The sequence below is a fragment of the Alternaria postmessia genome (assembly GCF_024291825.1).
Source record: "Alternaria postmessia strain BMP 2775 chromosome Unknown scaffold_1, whole genome shotgun sequence".
NCBI classification, from domain to species: domain Eukaryota; kingdom Fungi; phylum Ascomycota; class Dothideomycetes; order Pleosporales; family Pleosporaceae; genus Alternaria; species Alternaria postmessia.
The window spans coordinates 941,358-958,569 of NW_026260074.1; the positions used below are offsets into that span (position 1 = coordinate 941,358).

A 17,212-nucleotide genomic window follows, 5' to 3' on the forward strand; every position below is an offset into this window, starting at 1 on the left:
CTGGTGATCATCTAATCATTTATCTGCGTGATCACCACGATCGGCAGAGCCGCTTCATGCAGGTACGACCGGGGAAAGCTTAAACCCGAAAATGCTCAACGTCATGGAACCTAATTGCCGTTGCTGTTAGCATGTACCACCCGGCATCCACGTAAGGAGCATGTAAGGTATGACGTTCGTTAATGGCTGACATCACGATGCAGAAGCGGGAGGAAGCTGTAAATGCTTGTTTATATATGAAGCTTGTCCCATGTCCACTGTTGAAGAAAGCCACCGCATTACAGCACTAAGAGAGCATCACGTGGAAGATGCGATCCTCAATCCTCTCAGTGGTTGCCTTAACAGCAAGTGCAGCTGCGCAAGTCACTTTTCAAAACAGCAGCGATTCAATTCTGCGAGTCGATACAGGGTCATACGGCCCGGAGATAGAAGAGTACCACTACTACTACTCGCAATGGCCTATAGGTCTCGCCATCTCATCCGCCGGCCGTTTCTTTGCGACCTACACACGCGGCAGCTACGCCTATACACTCGGCGAAGTCGTCAACAAAACTGCCGAAGTACCATATCCGTCCGCGGGCCTCAATCTTCCTGTTTCACAGCTGAACACGAGCTGGAATGGCATCCCTTTTGGTAGTGGGAACAGCACAGGGCTGATCAGCGTACAAGCCCTGTACATCACTCCAGAAAATGACAGAAGACCTGAGACACTCTGGGTAGTAGACACAGGTAAGAAATGTTCCTGTACTAACTATACGTGAGATATACACTGACTCCGTAAATGTAACTTTTAGGACGACCCACCATTATGGACGCAACTGGCGCACCATCGATGCCATACGCGCAACCCGGCGGACCCAAGATCCTCGGTATCAATTTAGCAAACGACAGCGTTTACGCGACTTACACTTTTCCACCTAGCGTCCACTTCCCGGACTCCTACATGAACGACATCCGCTTTGACTTGCGCCCAAACACCACGGCGTCCGGATCAGGCGTCGCTTACATTGTCGACAGCAGCGACGAAGGACGACCCGGATTCATCATCCTAGACCTAGGTACTGGCAAAAGTTGGAGAAGACTCACGCAACACCCATCTACACTGCGCGTAGATCGCGACGTACCTTCTTACCAAGGCAACCCGTTTTACCAACGTACAATCGGTCAGCCTATCCAAACGCTACGAGAGGGACTTGACGGAATTCAGATCAGTGCCGATGGCTCGACGATCTACTACAGCCCCTTGACATCAAACTATCTGTACTCTGTCCCCGCCGCAAACCTCCTCACACCCTCTTCGGATCCCCTTGCAGAAATCATGGCCGCGAACAACGTTACGACTCTTGGTCAGCGGGGCGGAAACGCAAATGGCTTCGAAGGCGATAACAACGGTTTGGTCTATCAGTGCATGCCTGAGCACAACGCAATTCATGTTTATAACCCGGAAACGCTGCGTACAGAGCCTTTTGTGAGAGATCCACGTATCATCTGGCCGGATGGAGCGTCGATTGGTGAAGACGGCTACCTTTATATGAACATCAACCAATTGCCGTATCAGCCAAATTGGAATGAGGGTGTTGATGGGAGGAGCTTTCCAGGAGCAGTGTTGAGGGTTAAGTTGCCAAATGGGGGAAAGAAGATCACGAGCTTGGGTTGAAGGTTCAGTGTGCGGGGCTGAGAGGGATGGGGTCAAGTGAGATAAATCACACAATATTACATCACTAGTCATAAGAAACATTATACAGAAACCCGATGTGATGATGATGTTTCTATTCGTTCATCTTACCGAACTCATGCGTCGTCAACTACATGTCTGCACAGCGAAGACACTGTATCTACGAATACCATATACAGTTGGACTGGTTCATCCATGAGATAGAGAAAGAAACTTTTGCCCAAACCCAGTAGGTATCATAGTGATGACCGTAGAAATATAATAGTCCTTCAACGCCGCCAAATGCAAAAATATTCCATCGACATACTTCAAATCATCTCCATAGAGTGAAACAAACGTTGTGAATGCACAGGAACTGAGTAGACAAATCATCTCTACTCGTCCTGCTTGATCTCAAGCTTGCTCTTCTTGGGGCTGCCCTGGGGCTCGCCGTCATCGGCCTTGCGCTTGTTGGAGGTGTCCTTGACAATGGGAACACCGTGAGCATCGCGCTCAATCTCCTTCTTGTCCTCCTTGTGGCTGGCGCGGTCGTCCTTGCCATCCTTGAAGCGGTCGCGACGCTTGTTCCAGTCGTCAGCGTCGACGGAGCCGTTTGAAGCGCTGCGATCGCGGCGCCTACGGGGAGAGCGGGATCGGTTGCGGTCACGGCGGTTGTCGCGACGGTCATTGCCACCACGTCCACCGCGTCCACCGCGACCCTGTCCACGACCTCCACGACCTCCTCCACGACCGCTGCGGCTGAAGTCGCCGTTGGCCTCGCGTTGTGCCTTGCGCTGCTGGTACTTCTCTTCCTCGGTCAGCTCCCAGTCGGGCTTGATGCCCTTCTCCTGGCATTTCATGACGATGTACTCCTTCTTGCCCATGGTAACAAGGTCGTTACCGTTGAACTTGGGTGTGGGGTCAAGCTCGAGGAACTGCTTCTGGGAGTCCTCAGAGTCGAACTCGACAAAGACACTGCCCTTCCAGGCACCATCATTCTCGCGGCGCTTGCGGACCATGACTGCGCCGTAAGGACGGAAAAATTTCTCGAGCGCAATCTGGCCGGCTTGGTCTTCGCTACCGAAGCCCTTAACGTAGGCGCTGCGCTCCATGTTGTTGGATGAGTTGTTCTTCAAGCGGTAAAAGAGCTCCTCTGTGGTAGGTGGGTTCTTCTCGTCACTTTCCTTGGTGGGGACGGAAAGCGGCTCCTTGCGCTTGACGGCTTCGCTGCCAGCCTTGCTGTACTCGCCATCATCAACGACGTCGAGATCGTTGCTCTCGCGGAGTGCCTTTACAACAGCGGAGTAAGGCTTGAAGTGGCGCATGCGCTTGAAGGTGCAGATGTGGTGGATAGAAACAGGAGTGTTCTTGGGACCTTCGAGCACCTTGAACATGTGCTCGTCGGTTGCCAAGTTCTGTGCAGAGAAGTAAAACTCGACCTTGGAAGTGTTAGTAAGGCGTACCATGGAGTGGAAATCGGGAGTCATACTTGGGCGCGGATATCGTTGGGGTCGTCGGACTCGGGAAGATCGTCAAATTCTTGGTTGTTCTGCCTGCGCAAAGATTAACACTAAAAGACGCAGACTCATACAACTGGGCGCACCTCTTGTTGCGGTTGTCGCGGAAGTTGCCTCGACCACCGCGACCGCCTCGACCTCCACGGCCACCGTCGCGACGGTCGTTGCGACGGCCGTTCTTGTCCTCGGACTTGCCATTGACTTCCCACTTCTCCTCACCGTTTTCGGTCTTGTTGGCCTTCTCCTCAGGCTTAGAGTCAGAGGTTTCAGTCTTGGACTCAGACTGGACGTTGGCTGTGCTCTCAGTCTTGGAGACTTCAGCGGGATTTGCGGCTGGTGCAGCAGTAGTCTGTTGGTCTGCCATGATTAATATGTGTGCAGCTTGAGTCGCGTATGTGATTAGAAGCTGCGAAGGGCGGTTTTAAGTTTGCGACAAAGAGGTTGGAGGTTGTTGGAGAGAAAAAGGCGCCAGGTGAGAGATAGCTATGGTTCTTAGTGGGGAATTTTCGATGCAGTCGGGCACGGACCACTATCCAGATTTACGCTCGCCGCGTGGGCCGCTATTGTAACAATATCACCTATTCTTGATCCGCCTTCACCATGCCGAGGAAGAAGCCGAGGTTCCATTCGCTGAAGAAGCTGGTATGATTGCTATCGTTGAAGCCGGATAGAGTGGCGAGCTGACAGGCTGCAGAACGTCCGCCAGAACTGGTCACGATGGTCATTATACGCTCTATCACAACTTAAGGCTCCAAACGTCGTCAGTCGAACGTATTTCCAGCAGAAATGGACGGCCAAGGCATCTACAAGAGCATACCATGGCGAACACATACGAGAGAAGAAGTGGAAGCACATGTTCAAGCGGAACCTGCCAGCGGTAGTGGCCATGGACCATAGATATCTCGCCCGGCACGATGGTTCAGAACAGGTGGCTGGACGAGGAATGGGTGCAGATTCGCCGGACAAGGCGAGGACACCACCAATGACACCATACATGCAAATGGCATACTACCCATTGGAGAGGAGATTGGACACAGCCATCTTCCGGGCGCTGTTCGCAAGCAGTGTCCGACAGGCCAGGCAATTCGTTGTCCACGGCTTAGTCAAGGTCAATGGCAAGAAGGTGCGTCAGTTTCCGTACGTTGAATGTCCTCGCAGCTAACTCGCATGCAGATGGTCTACCCCGGTTACGCACTCAACCCAGGCGACATGTTCCAAGTCGAGCCCTCCTCCGTCATGTTCGCAACTGGTGCCCCAAAAGAACGCTCATCGACTGCACGTCGTATCGCTAAAGAAAAGGCCGCCGCCCGTGCCGAAGCCCGCGAGCAAAGTGGTGGACAGACGCCTAAGCAACAGAAAGATGACGACATCGTCATCTCCTCGTCCACACGCGAAGAACCCACACCCACCGAGCTGAAAAAGCAGCTACAGGACTTGATGGAGCAAGTTGATGGTGTCCTCGCCGAAGACGTCAAAGCCAAAGACAAGCAAAAGTTCCGAGCTTTCCGCCAGAGCGTTAAGAAAGCAATAAGTCTATGGCGCACCGCAAACCCAGAGACCATCTCCACACTCGACACACAATTCGAATTCCTCAAACACCAAATCGCCGAGCGCTCCGCTGCCCTTACATCGTCCTCTTCTAAAGACGCGTCTGTCGCCGAACCCCTCATCTCAGAAGAAGACCAAGCGCGTCTCCGCTCCGCCTTCGAGAAACTCAGACTAGAAACTGAACACACATCGGCGTGGAACAGGCGGGATGCTCAAGCGCCTTACGCGACGCCATGGCGGCCTAGGGACTACATGAGCGCGTTTGCCTTTATCCCGCGATATCTCGAGGTCAACCAAAACATTTGCGCTGCTGTGTACCTGAGACACCCGGTCGCCAGACCGGGTTTGGCTGAGGTACCGACGCCGTTCCACATTGAGACAGGTCAGTTGGCGTTCAACTGGTACCTGCGGAACCGGTAAAGCGGGCGATTGTGGGGAACGTACTTGTACATTATGTAGATAGGCCGCTCAGAGCGGAGCTGAATTACAATTGTATAACAAACGCCATTTTTTATATTGCGATATCAAGCATGGAGATTGTGTTTGTTCCAATGGATTGATATTACTGAGTTTGCTAGTGATGCAAATCTTACGCATGTAGCAGCTACTTTGACCGTGAAAAACGCTCCCTGATTGTATATATCCCCCCTGAGCCTATAGGCCTAGTATTATACATGAGGACGTGAAGATATTAGTGGGTGATGTCCTCTGACCACCCGTTGATCGCGACAAAAGCTTTGCGTCAACATCGCTTCAAACGAAGCTGGTAATGTTACCAAAAACTACGCTTACTGTAGGCCAATCCTTACGCCGAATCGACAAAGCGCTTAAGTTGCGTGGAAAAATGCCAAAGCAGGGAAATTGTCTCCAAGTCAAGGAACATTTGACAGGAGAAACACCAAGAGCTGCTTGCTGCATCTACTCGCGACGCGGGCATGAGTGTGCAGCAAGTGCAATCTCCTGCGTAGACCGAGGAAATATGTCTGCCGACAGGATCAAAACTTCCATTTGGTAGATACCGGGTATGAATTTCCAAAGACGGGTTGGTGTGCATTTGCGTTTATGAGGATTTACGTCCTCAATCAGCGTCCGACTCTTCGTCAAGGGTCAATATGCTCACTGGGTACCTGAGCGTTTCCGCGCTCGGCCTGGGGCTTACATCGACGACACTGCTGTCGGGTGTCCAATGCGAGCTTCGTTCGGAGGTGGTAGACGCAGTCGCGTAGTGCCTGAAGCCGTTGGCTACGACGTCTGACGCCTCGAGATCCGAATCATAACTCGGCGGCTCTGTGGGCGTGCCTGAGCGATAGCTTGGTAGGCTCTCTGTTCGGGAAAGCGGCCTAGAGGGAATCTCGGGTAATGAGGTAGGTGGGTAGGTCGATGCTGTGGAGAGGGGCGAGTATGGTGCCCGCGACTGTTGGCGTTGACAATCGCAGGGTGTGCGATTGATGGCCCGTCCTTCTTCAGCATCTCTTACGAGATCATTCACTACGACATGCGCGGCCCTCAACTGCCTGATTTCTTCCTGCATCGCGTCCTCCAGCACACTCTCCTGTTCTGAGATCAGCGCGCGTTTCTCCTCGTAGTCCGCGATACGCTGGTTGTCTCGTCGAGCCCAGTTGCCGCGCCACCAGCTGCGCCATGCGTGTTGTCGAGCTGCCCGGCGATAAGCGCGAGCGTTGAGGCGTTCTTCTCGAGCGGCGGCGCGCTCAGTCCTTGTTCTCAGGCTGCTACACTTGTGCCGGATTACGGCGACGAGGCAGCCACAGCACAGAACACCCAGAGTGATCTCGAGGGCGAGAAGGTAGGGAGATGTCTTGGATGGCCGGGGTGGAAGTTCATTCTATGCAACATCAGTATCAACCACTTGCTATTCGTCTCCAACAGGGCAGAGCAAAGGGATCACATACCGCTTTCGCCTCGTATACGTGGGGCGTTGGCGATCCAACCTTCAGGTGGTCTCCAGACATCTGTGCTACCTGTGCAGCATGACCATGTGCTTGCGCAAACGTTTCCCCAGAACTACCCATGTCTTTCGATTGGTGGCCGGGCTTGAAGTGAAAAGACACAATTTTCCAAGCGCCGTGAGCTTTGTGGGCAATAGTCTTGACGATGCACGAGATGCCGTCACATTCACTCAACTCGTGCGACAATTCTTGCGCTTCTTGCCGAAAGTGCGAATGAATCTGCTTCTTCTTTTCGGCGATGAGAGACTGAATTGCCTCAAGTTCTATCTCAAGGGCTTTCAACTCGCGGATTCTGTCTTCAAGTGACTGGGCCTTGTCCTCTCCTTTGGAAGTTTGGTTGGTGGTGGACAGGGCGAGACGCAGAGATTGAGGGGGTTCACGCCAGGATTCAGCTACGTCCTTGTTGCTCGCTGAGGGGTTGGGAATAGCCTCAAGTCTGAGTAGGGAAGGGGGTGATGTTTGCTGCTTGAAGGAGATTGTAAAACCGGAAGGTCTGTCGATGGCCTTGCCGTCGATGGCCTTGATGTTGACCGTCACTACCTGGGCAGCTTCCGTTTCCTCAGTGGCGTGAAGACAAGCCGTCTCCCATTCGAGATCCAAATCGCGCTGCAGAAACCATTCATTCTGTGTGAGATCGGTGAGGCCTTGGTAGGATCCGGAGCCAGATGCGAAGTCACCGTTCCACTCTTGGTGAAGATAAACTCCGTTTAGAGTAATGTTGGAAGAACCACAAGCTTGATCCTGGGCATGACTTGCGAAGCTCAAGATCTAAAAAAGTGAGCAGGTGGGATGGTATTTAGGTGCCTGAAGGTGGCCTTACCAAAGACTCGTCATCCTGGCCCGTGTGATCGTGGCCAAGACATCCAGTGCAGGGGACACTGAAGGTAGCTTGCGCGTAGTTTTGTTGAAGGTCTAGCAAAGTTCAGTAGCTGCCTAGGGATGGCAAATGTGGAATGGTATAAGAAGAATGCGGACCTAGCTGCAAGAGGTTTCCGTCCGGGCGAGTAACTTGACGTTCGTGTTGAGGTATGACGGCGGAGAATGCAGGTGCCGCCCACGCGCACGCTGCCAGCACTTTGGACTTGAAGGAACGCATATCGAAAAGAACGAGGAACACGATTTCAACAAAGCAAAATTTCGAACAGCGCACGAGAACGCCGGCCCGCAAAGAGAGCGAAGTTTGGCGGGTTATGAGACAGATGTTCCCAAAGGTTCGAGGATCAGGCACCAGTCGAAGGGCGTTTTGGAGGACGAGGGCGCGGAGCTGCTAGTGGCTGCCGTCAGCGTGAGCGTGGCTTAGACGTCCGCTCACGATTCAGCTGGCAGCGCTATGCATGATGGAGCGTGATGAAACACGGGGATACGGCAAGTTAGAGTGAGCATGCAAAAATGCGTATCGTGTAGTGTATGTGATTGTGGTTGTGATGAATGCCATGATTGCCAGAACCCTGTGCGGCCATCTGGTGATGGCCGTGTTCATGTGAGCGTGGTATCACATTTGAGGTACCTGGCCTGGCTGGAAGACGATGGACTGCTCAGTGGTTTACCAGCTCTACCAGTTCTATGCAACATGCGCGCATCTGGATGTATCGAGATGCTGCCGAAGTGGATAGTAATTCGTAGGGCTGCTCCGCCAAGAGTTTATGGTCCAAGCTTTCGCGGCCTGCGATGCAACGAGGGAGATCATGTTCACTAAGCCAACTACGTATTCCGCCCTTGTTCCCACTCACTACTAGGAACATCTTCAGCAGCGTCGCGACATCTCCCTTGCGCCAGACTACTTGGGTTACGTGCCGGGCACAATCGCGAAAACTCATAGCGCGACAATATGGTACGTCACCCAGCTCACCAACAACTGCCACTTCTTAGTTGACTCCCGACTTAGCTTCCACTGGGCCTTTTGACGGCCGCGACGGGCCATCCCATGCTCGTGGAGCTGAAGAGCGGCGAAACTCTGAACGGGCTGCTTGTCAACTGCGACACATGGATGAACCTGACGTTAAAAGAGGTTGTGCAGACGAGTGCCGACGGCGACAAGTTCATGAGATTACCAGAGATCTATGTTCGCGGTAGCACAGTCAGTTTCCAATCTCCTTCTCTGGTATGCTTTGCTGACGGTTTCCAGATAAAGTACCTCCGAGTGCCGGACGAGATCGTCGACGTTGTAAAGGAACAGCAAGCCAAGGACCAAGCGAATCGCGGCGGCCGAGGAGGTGGCATGCATGGACGTGGAGACCACCGAGGCGACCGTGGTGGGGGCAGAGGCATGAGGGGCCGAGGACGCGGTCGCGGAAGAGGAGGAGGTGGTGGTGGTGGCGGCGGCGGAGGTGCTTGAAGCTGGACTTATACCCCACTGCAGCGGCAGCCTGCGCACGCGATACTTGTACAGATAGCGACGGGTTGATTTTCGACCGTCGACTACGGAGCAAGAATACAGAGGAGCGAAAAGGCACCACTATGGACCGTCGAGTTGAGCAGACTGCTTTTGATGCTGCATTGGAACAGAACCTGTCCCGACTGTCAACTCCAGCGAGAGCAGCATCGTCTTCCTTGTCAAGCCGTACGTCCTTACTGAGTACTCGTTGCTCCTCTGCTAGGTAAGCATAGCAGAAAGTCCGCTATCCTGGACACAACCTGAAGCTAGCAACCTGACACAAATAGGCGTAAGCATATTAGCCAATAGGAAACCCTACAAAACGCCAGGTACATAGTCTTTGGTTCTATCTCCATGCATCTTGGCCGCAGTGATACAGTTACCCGAACAATATGGTGGTCCGGCGGAGTCGTACGTTAATGCGGGGCACTCCTTACGTCCCGAGCTTGTGGTACGGCATAGTTGTCTGCTCAGGCGACTCTCCATCTGCGCTATGCTATAAGATTTGCGCCGCAGCCGATTTACGCTCAACGCTTCAAGGTTCATCAAATTGCTTTTGCTGCTTCTCTGGCAGTTTAATCCAGCCTCTACAACACACTACTTGTTTGTCTACATCCGATTCCTCTACCTGTTTCGGGTCCAGGCATCACTCTTGCAAGTGTACTAACAATCATTTTTCAAATCCACTACCTAAGTCACCACAATGACGAGCTTTACCATCTCAGACAGCCAACTTGATGAGTTGAAAGGTCAAGTGGCTGTCATTACAGGTAGAACACCATGTTCAGACCTTCCTTACAGCCTGCTGATGTACAACAGGGGCATCTTCGGGAATTGGGCTTGCAACACTTCGAAGAATTATCAAGCACGGAGGCAAAGTTTTTGCATGCGACGTCAATCCGCTACCTGAGCCCGAGTCGTCATCCGTCCCTTTCTTGAAGGCTGATGTCTCGTCTTGGAAAGAGCAACTCGATGTTTTCAAAGCGACAGAAAAGGAATACGGGAAGATTGACCAAGTTTTTGCAAATGCAGGAATTGGAAAGTCAACGACCTTGCTGGACGATAGCGTCGACGAAAACGGCGACCTGCTTGCACCGATGCTAGACACAATCAACATCAACTTGATCGGCGTGATATACACAGTGAAGTTAGCCATACATTACATTCAGAAGAACCCGAATGGTGGAAGTATCGTCATAACAGCTTCAGGATCAAGCTTCCAACGATTCCCGGTTGAGGATTATAGTACGTCTTACCAAGTAACATCAAGTCTAGGGACTAACACGCATTAAGCCTCAGCCAAGCACGCTGTTCTCGGGCTTGTACGTGCTCTGCAACCCCAACTCCACCCCAAACTCCCGATTCGTATCAACGCCGTCGCCCCGTCTTGGACCGACACAGCTATTGTGCCTCGCACTATTGTTGCTGCTCTAGGCGAATCCATTGTGCAGTCGGCAGATGTTGTCGCTCGTTCTGTAGCGCTGTTGATGGCTGATAAGAGGCGTCACGGAGAGCTGGTATACAGCGCAGCAGGCAAATTCCTGGAAATGGAAAATGGGACGGCGGGGTTCCATGCTCTTACGCAGCAGATGTTGGAGTTCGAAGAGGATGAAATGGAGAAGTTGTTGGCTGCTGAAAGGAGAGTAGAAAATGTCATCGACAATATGTCAGAGAAGGAGAGACAGCATCATACGAACAGAGCTCCAGTGACTATGGAGTAGAAGGGTTACGATGATATCTTCGGAATGATAGCTATCTATGTGTGAATTCTTAAAAAAAGAAAAATACTCATCTTCCTACTTACCGTGTCATCACATGCGCGTGGGCTGATACCTACTCCATCATCCTCACAATGAACTTGACTCAAGACCCAAACAAACTATCGCGACGATCCGGTCTGCTATGCGTCCATTCCATGCAGAGAGCCACTTTGTTAGCATGCTGGGAAGCTTTCGAGTGTGTGTTTGTAGGCTGATGAGTTACGGCATCTACGTTACTATCACTTCGAAGAACAAGGACAACATCAGCAGAGCGCAACGTTGTAGCGCACCGCAGGGGCCTCAAGCATGGAATGTTACATCCCGCTTCATTCTCGCTGCGTAAGAATGGCAAGATGTACACTTGGCTCCCTTTAACATAGACGGTGAGATGAGCTGACACTCAAGAATAGACCAGGGACTGATGGAAAAGGAATAGGCTTGCTTGTCCAGAGCGCTTGGGATCTCCAGTTCATCATCTGTTTCCTATACCAGCTCTTGACGACATGTCAAGCTTTCGTGAGGTATCCCTGCATCGTTGGAAGGCGAGACATGCTTTGCCTTGGGTTAACAGAGTATGACATTTTGATATGAGGGGCACCGCTATCTGAAACAAATATTGTAGAAACATCTGACTTGGTGTGGCTGGGTAGCGTTATCGTACCTACCTTCGATGCGCTGGCAGCGGCGCCAACTTTGATGCCGAAGCGTATTGACTGTAGAAGCACAGGATCTATAGCACACGGTATCTAATTCGGAGTCGCCGGTTGATTATTGAACGTCAGTTTCAAAAGTGTAACAGACACTTACATCCAAGTTCGAACTAGAATCTAGATATTGTGGCACCTTTTCTGTGTCGTTCTACTACATCAGAAGATGGCTACCTCGTCGTGTTAAGGCTCTGCCAGTCTTTGTAGACAACAACGTAGAATGAAGCTTTTCTTCGTCCTCTACAAATAAATATCATCGATTCTTATCATTAACGTGACTAGGGCCGAATACACTAACTCAACGGATGAAAGCTTTTCCACAAGCACTCCAAAATTTAGCGAAGACCATGTTCTTCGCTGGACCGCTTAACTTACATATGCGCAAACAAGATACACCCCTTGTCTCCGCATGGATATTGAACAAGCCATAGACTATCAGCCTATCAACAACTTGACATGTCGTAGTTTCCGATCCCTCCGAATACCAAGCGTCGTGGCGTCGCGGGGTAGGATAAAGTCTTCGCCTGGTGATGCAGCTGGACTCAGCTCTGTACCAAATCTTCAGCTAAACACGACCAGATACCGAACCTGACAACCGACGGCATGTGGAGTAATCGCTACGGCTGTTCGCCTCCAGATAGATGCGGTCGCCGATCATCGTGGAGTCCGGGGTAGGTCCGCCTCCACGCCGAGTGGAGATTTATGTGACCGTGCATCTGGCGCGTCTCCGTTTTGGGTGCTAGTTACGACAGCCATCACACTTGGCGCACACGCGCTCCATCAAAGTACGCGCTGACAAGGACACTGGCCGGGCCCAGGTGCGGTCCGGTGTGAAGGGGAATCCGCCGAAGAGTGTGGAGTATAAAGCCAAGGTGCGGCGTTACGACTTGCCATTGTTGCGAAGGTTGTCTTTCTTTTTTTGATCCCATTATCACTCCGCCATGGCTCAAGCGCAGACGGATTATTCCGCCGAAAAGTACACGCCCAGCCATCATGAAGATCTCAAGAATGAGGACGCGCACCAGATTGCAGGACACGGTCATGCTGCCACAGACATGTGATTTCGCCCTCACCTTTACGCGTCTCTCATCTAACAATTGCACAGCTACGGACATGCCCTGATGGAGTTCGATAAGAAGGCTGAGTCGCGTCTCAGGCTGAAGATTGATCTGTACATCATTCCGACCGTGGCCCTCCTCTACCTATTTTGTTTCATCGATCGTGCCAACATCGGAAACGCTCGCCTAGCTGGTCTCGAAAAGGATCTTGGACTCACTGGCTATGATTACAACACCGTCCTCTCTATCTTTTACATCAGCTACATTATTTTCGAGATTCCTTCCAACATCTGCTGTAAATGGATAGGTCCTGGATGGTTCATTCCCATCATCTCACTATGCTTCGGCATTGCATCGATTGGCACGGCTTTTGTCCATGATATCAGTGCGATTTGTGGAGTTCGCTTCCTTCTGGGTATCTTCGAAGCTGGTATGCTACCAGGTATCGCATACTATATGTCCCGTTGGTACAGGCGCTCTGAGCTTGCTTTCAGACTGTCGCTATACATCGTCATGGCTCCTCTAGCAGGTGCTTTTGGAGGATTATTGGCATCAGCGATTCTCACACTCGACTCCTTCGGCTCCCTTACACGCTGGAGGATGATTTTCGCGATTGAGGGCATAGTCACCTGCTGTCTGGCACTTATCTCTTTCGTAACGCTGACGGATCGCCCGGAGACTGCGCGCTGGCTGACTCAAGCGGAAAAAGATCTGGCCATTGCTCGTGTCAAGTCTGAGCGTGTTGGCCAGAACGAGGTGCTGGACAAACTAGATACGAAGAAGACGCTTCGTGGTATCTTCAACCCTGTAGTACTGACGACCTCTTTCATTTTCCTGCTCGACAATATCACGGTGCAGGGTCTTGCTTTCTTCGCGCCTACCATCGTCAGGACGATATACCCTCGAGATTCAGTTGTCTCGCAGCAGCTCCACACCGTTCCACCATATGTCGTAGGTGCCTTCTTCACGGTCCTCCTACCCTTCCTCAGTTGGAGATACGACAGGCGCACGATCTTCTTCATTCTAGGAGCTCCACTCATGATGATCGGATACATCATGTTCTTGGCCAGCACCGAAGCAATGGTTCGATACGGAGCTACCTTCTTAATTGCGTCTGGAGCATTCTCGTTTGGTGCTCTCTGTAACGCGCAAGGCTCGGCTAACGTTGTATCTGATACCGCGCGAGCATCCGCTATCGGTAAGTACTTCAACTCGCGAATTACAAGCAGTATGAATTCTGACTTTAAAATCAGGTACCGTTGTCATGTTTGGCAACATAGGCGGTTTGATTTCGACCTGGAGCTTCTTACCCACAGATGCTCCCAACTACCCTATCGGTAATGGGCTTAATCTGGCGACCAGCAGTACGATTTTGATATCGAGCACTCTCCTCTTGCTCTGGATGAACAGAAGCAACAAGCAGCGCGAAAGCATTGATGTTGATCAGGAATTGGCTGGCAAATCAGAGGGAGAAATTGAGGATCTCGATTGGAGACATCCCTCATTCAGGTGGCGGCCGTGAGCGAAGACGTGCAGCCCGAGTAATGGTCAACATATGGTACTGCGACTTTCTACCAAGTATGCACGAAATGTCGATAATGGAATGTGATGTAGCTCGAATGAGTGCCCAAAAAAACAATGTATGATATGTGAAGACCGAGTTATGTCCGTCCTGCGCGTTCCCCGCATCGATCGATAAGCATGTCCACAGCTCCGAACGCGACCTCGGTCCAGACGGTCTTTCGTCATGCAACCGAGCACGACAATCATGAATAGCCATTCGAGCGATCTCTCCTCCCATAAAGGTTGCATATATCTAACCGGGAATCCACCTTAGCCTGCTCGCGCTGTCATAATACCTCACGCGTGTTACTTTAACTAGATTCGATTTAGCTCTGCAGCCATGCCTTCAGCCATTGTGATCAGACAGGTCGAAGGCAAGCCAGGACAAGTCTATTACCCTCTCGAGAAGATAACTGTTCCCGAGCCAAAGCCAAAAGACAACGATGTAGGTGGACTTGAGACATGCCGTCCGTTGTGCGCAAGCTAACGATCATCACCCAGGCCGTCATAACCATCACAGGCGCCGCGTTGAACCATCGCGACCTATTCATCCGCCAGCACCTCTACCCCGGCACAACCTTCGGCGTCCCCCTTCTCGCAGACGGTGTCGGCATCGTTAGCTCGACCGGCACGTCATCCTCCGCGAAATCATGGCTGAACAAGCGCGTGCTCCTGAACCCCGGCATAGGCTGGAAGGACAGCCTCGAGGGCCCAGAACATCCAAAGGGATATGCGATAATGGGTGGCACCAAGAGCAACCCTGCAGGTACATTACAAGACGTGTGTGTGCTAGACGCAGGCGAACTAGAAGAGTGTCCCGAGCACCTCAGTGACGAGGAGGCCGCAGCGCTTCCTCTGACTGGTCTCACAGCCTGGCGCGCATTCTGGGTCAAGAGCGGAAATGCAGTTGCAGGGCGAAATATCCTGGTTACAGGCATTGGAGGCGGTGTCGCGCTCATGGTTCTGCTATTCGCCGTGGCACAGGGCTGCAACGTGTACGTGACCAGCGGAAACCAGGAGAAGATTGACAAGGCGGTCAAGCTGGGTGCCAAGGGTGGTGTAATCTACAAGGAGAAGGACTGGGACAAGAAACTGCAGGCTATGCTGCCCAAGGACCGACAATATCTCGATGCCATTGTCGATGGCGCGGGAGGCGACGTGGTCAAAGTGGGTAGTAAAATACTCAAGGTTCGTTCTCTTCCCCGCCCGCCTTTTCTCAGGCTATCATCTAACATTGCAACAGGTTGGCGGCATCATCTCTATTTACGGCATGACCGTCTCCCCCAAGATGGATTTCCTCATGTCCGCTGTGTTGCGCAACATCGAAGTCCGTGGCTCTACCATGGGCTCACGGAAAGAATTCGCCGATATGGTACAGTTCGTGAAGGAGAAGAAGATGAGGCCTGTTGTCAGCCGAAGTGTGCAGGGTCTGGATATTGACAAGATTGAGACGCTGTTTGATGATATGAAGAGCGCTAGTCAATTTGGCAAGTTGGTAGTTGTCCTGGGGCAGGGAAAGCAGAGCAAGCTATGATGAGCAAGATTATGGATCTTAGAGCATATAAAGCAGCTACGATGATCTTGTTGGTATGATGATCCGACTGCTACGCCGCTTGGCACCATGTGTAACAACATCGTTGTTTCAATCAGGCGGTCGAGTCCGCTCCACTCTAGAACGCCCTACTAATTCAATACTGCGACGCTTCTCTTTCTATCATTCGAAGCATAGAAACCAACATGAATTAATCCTTACATCAGACTAGAAGCATACAAGCCAGACGTTTCGAAACTCACATCGACCATCCGTGTTGATTCGTCCGAGGTTGTTTCGACTAAAGTACTACTAATCAAGACACAGCAAGTTGCAGCTATTGCTGCGGGCCTTCTACCTAGCAGAGGATGTCATAGTACTGATGTCCGCCGATGGGGTTCTGATAGAGGGTTTAGAGTGTCACGGAAATCGGGCTGCTCCTAGTGCGTGATAGTTGGCGGAGTCCGCGGAGTGAAAAAGAGGAGGGTCGGAGATGCTCTCACTCCGGAAACATCAACACGTAAATCCACCCAAGTAAACATGAGTTTGACCACGCTGAATCGGCTTAAATATCATTGCAAATGTTTGTGTTTCCGTTCTATCATATCATCATCTTCTTGTTTTCTTTCTGCATAACGCGAATTATTCCGGCAAAGCGACAAGGAAAACCACAATCATGTCCGCCTACGATAAGAAACAGCCCAACATCTCGAACAACAGTCTAAAACAAGATGGTTATTCTAGAGATGGTGAAGCAACGGCTACTTGTTATTGCGGAGCTGTACAATTAGCCTTCGTAAGTCAACATTTCGAGCTCCATTACAACAAAACAGAGGAAACCACGAGCCTACATATTCCTCCCGGTAATTGGTTTTTACCACTCGGACAACTAATAGATGCTCCAGCCAACCACTGCTCCAGGTCTTATAGATGTCTTCGTCTGCCATTGCACTGACTGCCGAAAGATCACAGCTTCAGCGTTTACATCCGCATTCGTTGTGGCATCTTCCGCTGTCAAGTGCATGCGCGGAGAGGAGAGTCTTAAAAAGTTCTCGCAGTCCCAGACTATCAGCTCTGGGCTGGCCATGACGAACTGCTTTTGCAATACATGTGGGACCATCATGTACAGGCTTAGTGAGGCGTATCCAGGTGTCGATCTATTGAGATTGGGTAAGTCTTATCATTGTGTGATTTGAACAGGCGCAGGCTGATTCTGACAGGTACGGTGGACGATCTGAGTCTGATGGAGGGAGTACTGAAACCCAGGCGGGAGATATTTGTTAAGGATAGGGTGAATTGGTTCCATGGAGTCGAAGGAGCGAGGCAGAGCGAGATCATGGAGTAAGTATTGGAAGTAAGAGAAGAGCACAAGAGGACACGTGCACCGGCTCATTCAGGCACTCAGAAGGCTCATCGAAATCGAGGTTTCGCATGTGAAGATCATCGGATTCTTATGGGGATTCCGATGTCGTCTAACGAAATAAGGGTGCACACCAGAATTTACTCTAATGCAGTATCGAGTAGCGCCTCGAT

General features: G+C 51.5%; 8 protein-coding genes across 8 annotated transcripts; 6 read left to right on the forward strand and 2 right to left on the reverse strand.

Moving 5' to 3' along the window:
- Positions 1–56: 56 nt before the first annotated feature.
- Positions 57–1,657, forward strand: J4E82_000333 (uncharacterized protein; the record flags this gene model as incomplete). Its single annotated transcript, XM_051726654.1, has 3 exons — positions 57–62; positions 426–729; positions 795–1,657. The coding sequence occupies 3 exons, from the start codon at positions 57–59 to the stop codon at positions 1,655–1,657; spliced, it is 1,173 nt and encodes a 390-aa protein (XP_051593836.1).
- Positions 1,658–2,049: 392 nt separating this feature from the next.
- On the reverse strand, positions 2,050–3,535 carry J4E82_000334 (uncharacterized protein; the record flags this gene model as incomplete). The annotated part of the gene is made up of 3 exons (XM_051726655.1): positions 2,050–3,093; positions 3,144–3,207; positions 3,258–3,535. 3 exons carry the CDS (start codon positions 3,533–3,535, stop codon positions 2,050–2,052), a joined length of 1,386 nt encoding a protein of 461 aa, XP_051593837.1.
- A 236-nt stretch (positions 3,536–3,771) lies between these two features.
- On the forward strand, positions 3,772–5,139 carry J4E82_000335 (uncharacterized protein; the record flags this gene model as incomplete). Its single annotated transcript, XM_051726656.1, has 3 exons — positions 3,772–3,813; positions 3,866–4,294; positions 4,345–5,139. 3 exons carry the CDS (start codon positions 3,772–3,774, stop codon positions 5,137–5,139), a joined length of 1,266 nt encoding a protein of 421 aa, XP_051593838.1.
- A 658-nt stretch (positions 5,140–5,797) lies between these two features.
- J4E82_000336 (uncharacterized protein) lies at positions 5,798–7,782 on the reverse strand (the record flags this gene model as incomplete). The annotated part of the gene is made up of 4 exons (XM_051726657.1): positions 5,798–6,562; positions 6,630–7,454; positions 7,507–7,598; positions 7,662–7,782. 4 exons carry the CDS (start codon positions 7,780–7,782, stop codon positions 5,798–5,800), a joined length of 1,803 nt encoding a protein of 600 aa, XP_051593839.1.
- Positions 7,783–8,514: 732 nt separating this feature from the next.
- Positions 8,515–9,021, forward strand: J4E82_000337 (uncharacterized protein; the record flags this gene model as incomplete). Its single annotated transcript, XM_051726658.1, has 2 exons — positions 8,515–8,517; positions 8,572–9,021. 2 exons carry the CDS (start codon positions 8,515–8,517, stop codon positions 9,019–9,021), a joined length of 453 nt encoding a protein of 150 aa, XP_051593840.1.
- A 742-nt stretch (positions 9,022–9,763) lies between these two features.
- J4E82_000338 (uncharacterized protein) lies at positions 9,764–10,781 on the forward strand (the record flags this gene model as incomplete). Its single annotated transcript, XM_051726659.1, has 3 exons — positions 9,764–9,830; positions 9,880–10,305; positions 10,360–10,781. 3 exons carry the CDS (start codon positions 9,764–9,766, stop codon positions 10,779–10,781), a joined length of 915 nt encoding a protein of 304 aa, XP_051593841.1.
- A 1,687-nt stretch (positions 10,782–12,468) lies between these two features.
- On the forward strand, positions 12,469–14,107 carry J4E82_000339 (uncharacterized protein; the record flags this gene model as incomplete). The annotated part of the gene is made up of 3 exons (XM_051726660.1): positions 12,469–12,584; positions 12,633–13,783; positions 13,839–14,107. 3 exons carry the CDS (start codon positions 12,469–12,471, stop codon positions 14,105–14,107), a joined length of 1,536 nt encoding a protein of 511 aa, XP_051593842.1.
- A 381-nt stretch (positions 14,108–14,488) lies between these two features.
- On the forward strand, positions 14,489–15,682 carry J4E82_000340 (uncharacterized protein; the record flags this gene model as incomplete). Its single annotated transcript, XM_051726661.1, has 3 exons — positions 14,489–14,593; positions 14,650–15,336; positions 15,392–15,682. 3 exons carry the CDS (start codon positions 14,489–14,491, stop codon positions 15,680–15,682), a joined length of 1,083 nt encoding a protein of 360 aa, XP_051593843.1.
- Positions 15,683–17,212: the final 1,530 nt, after the last annotated feature.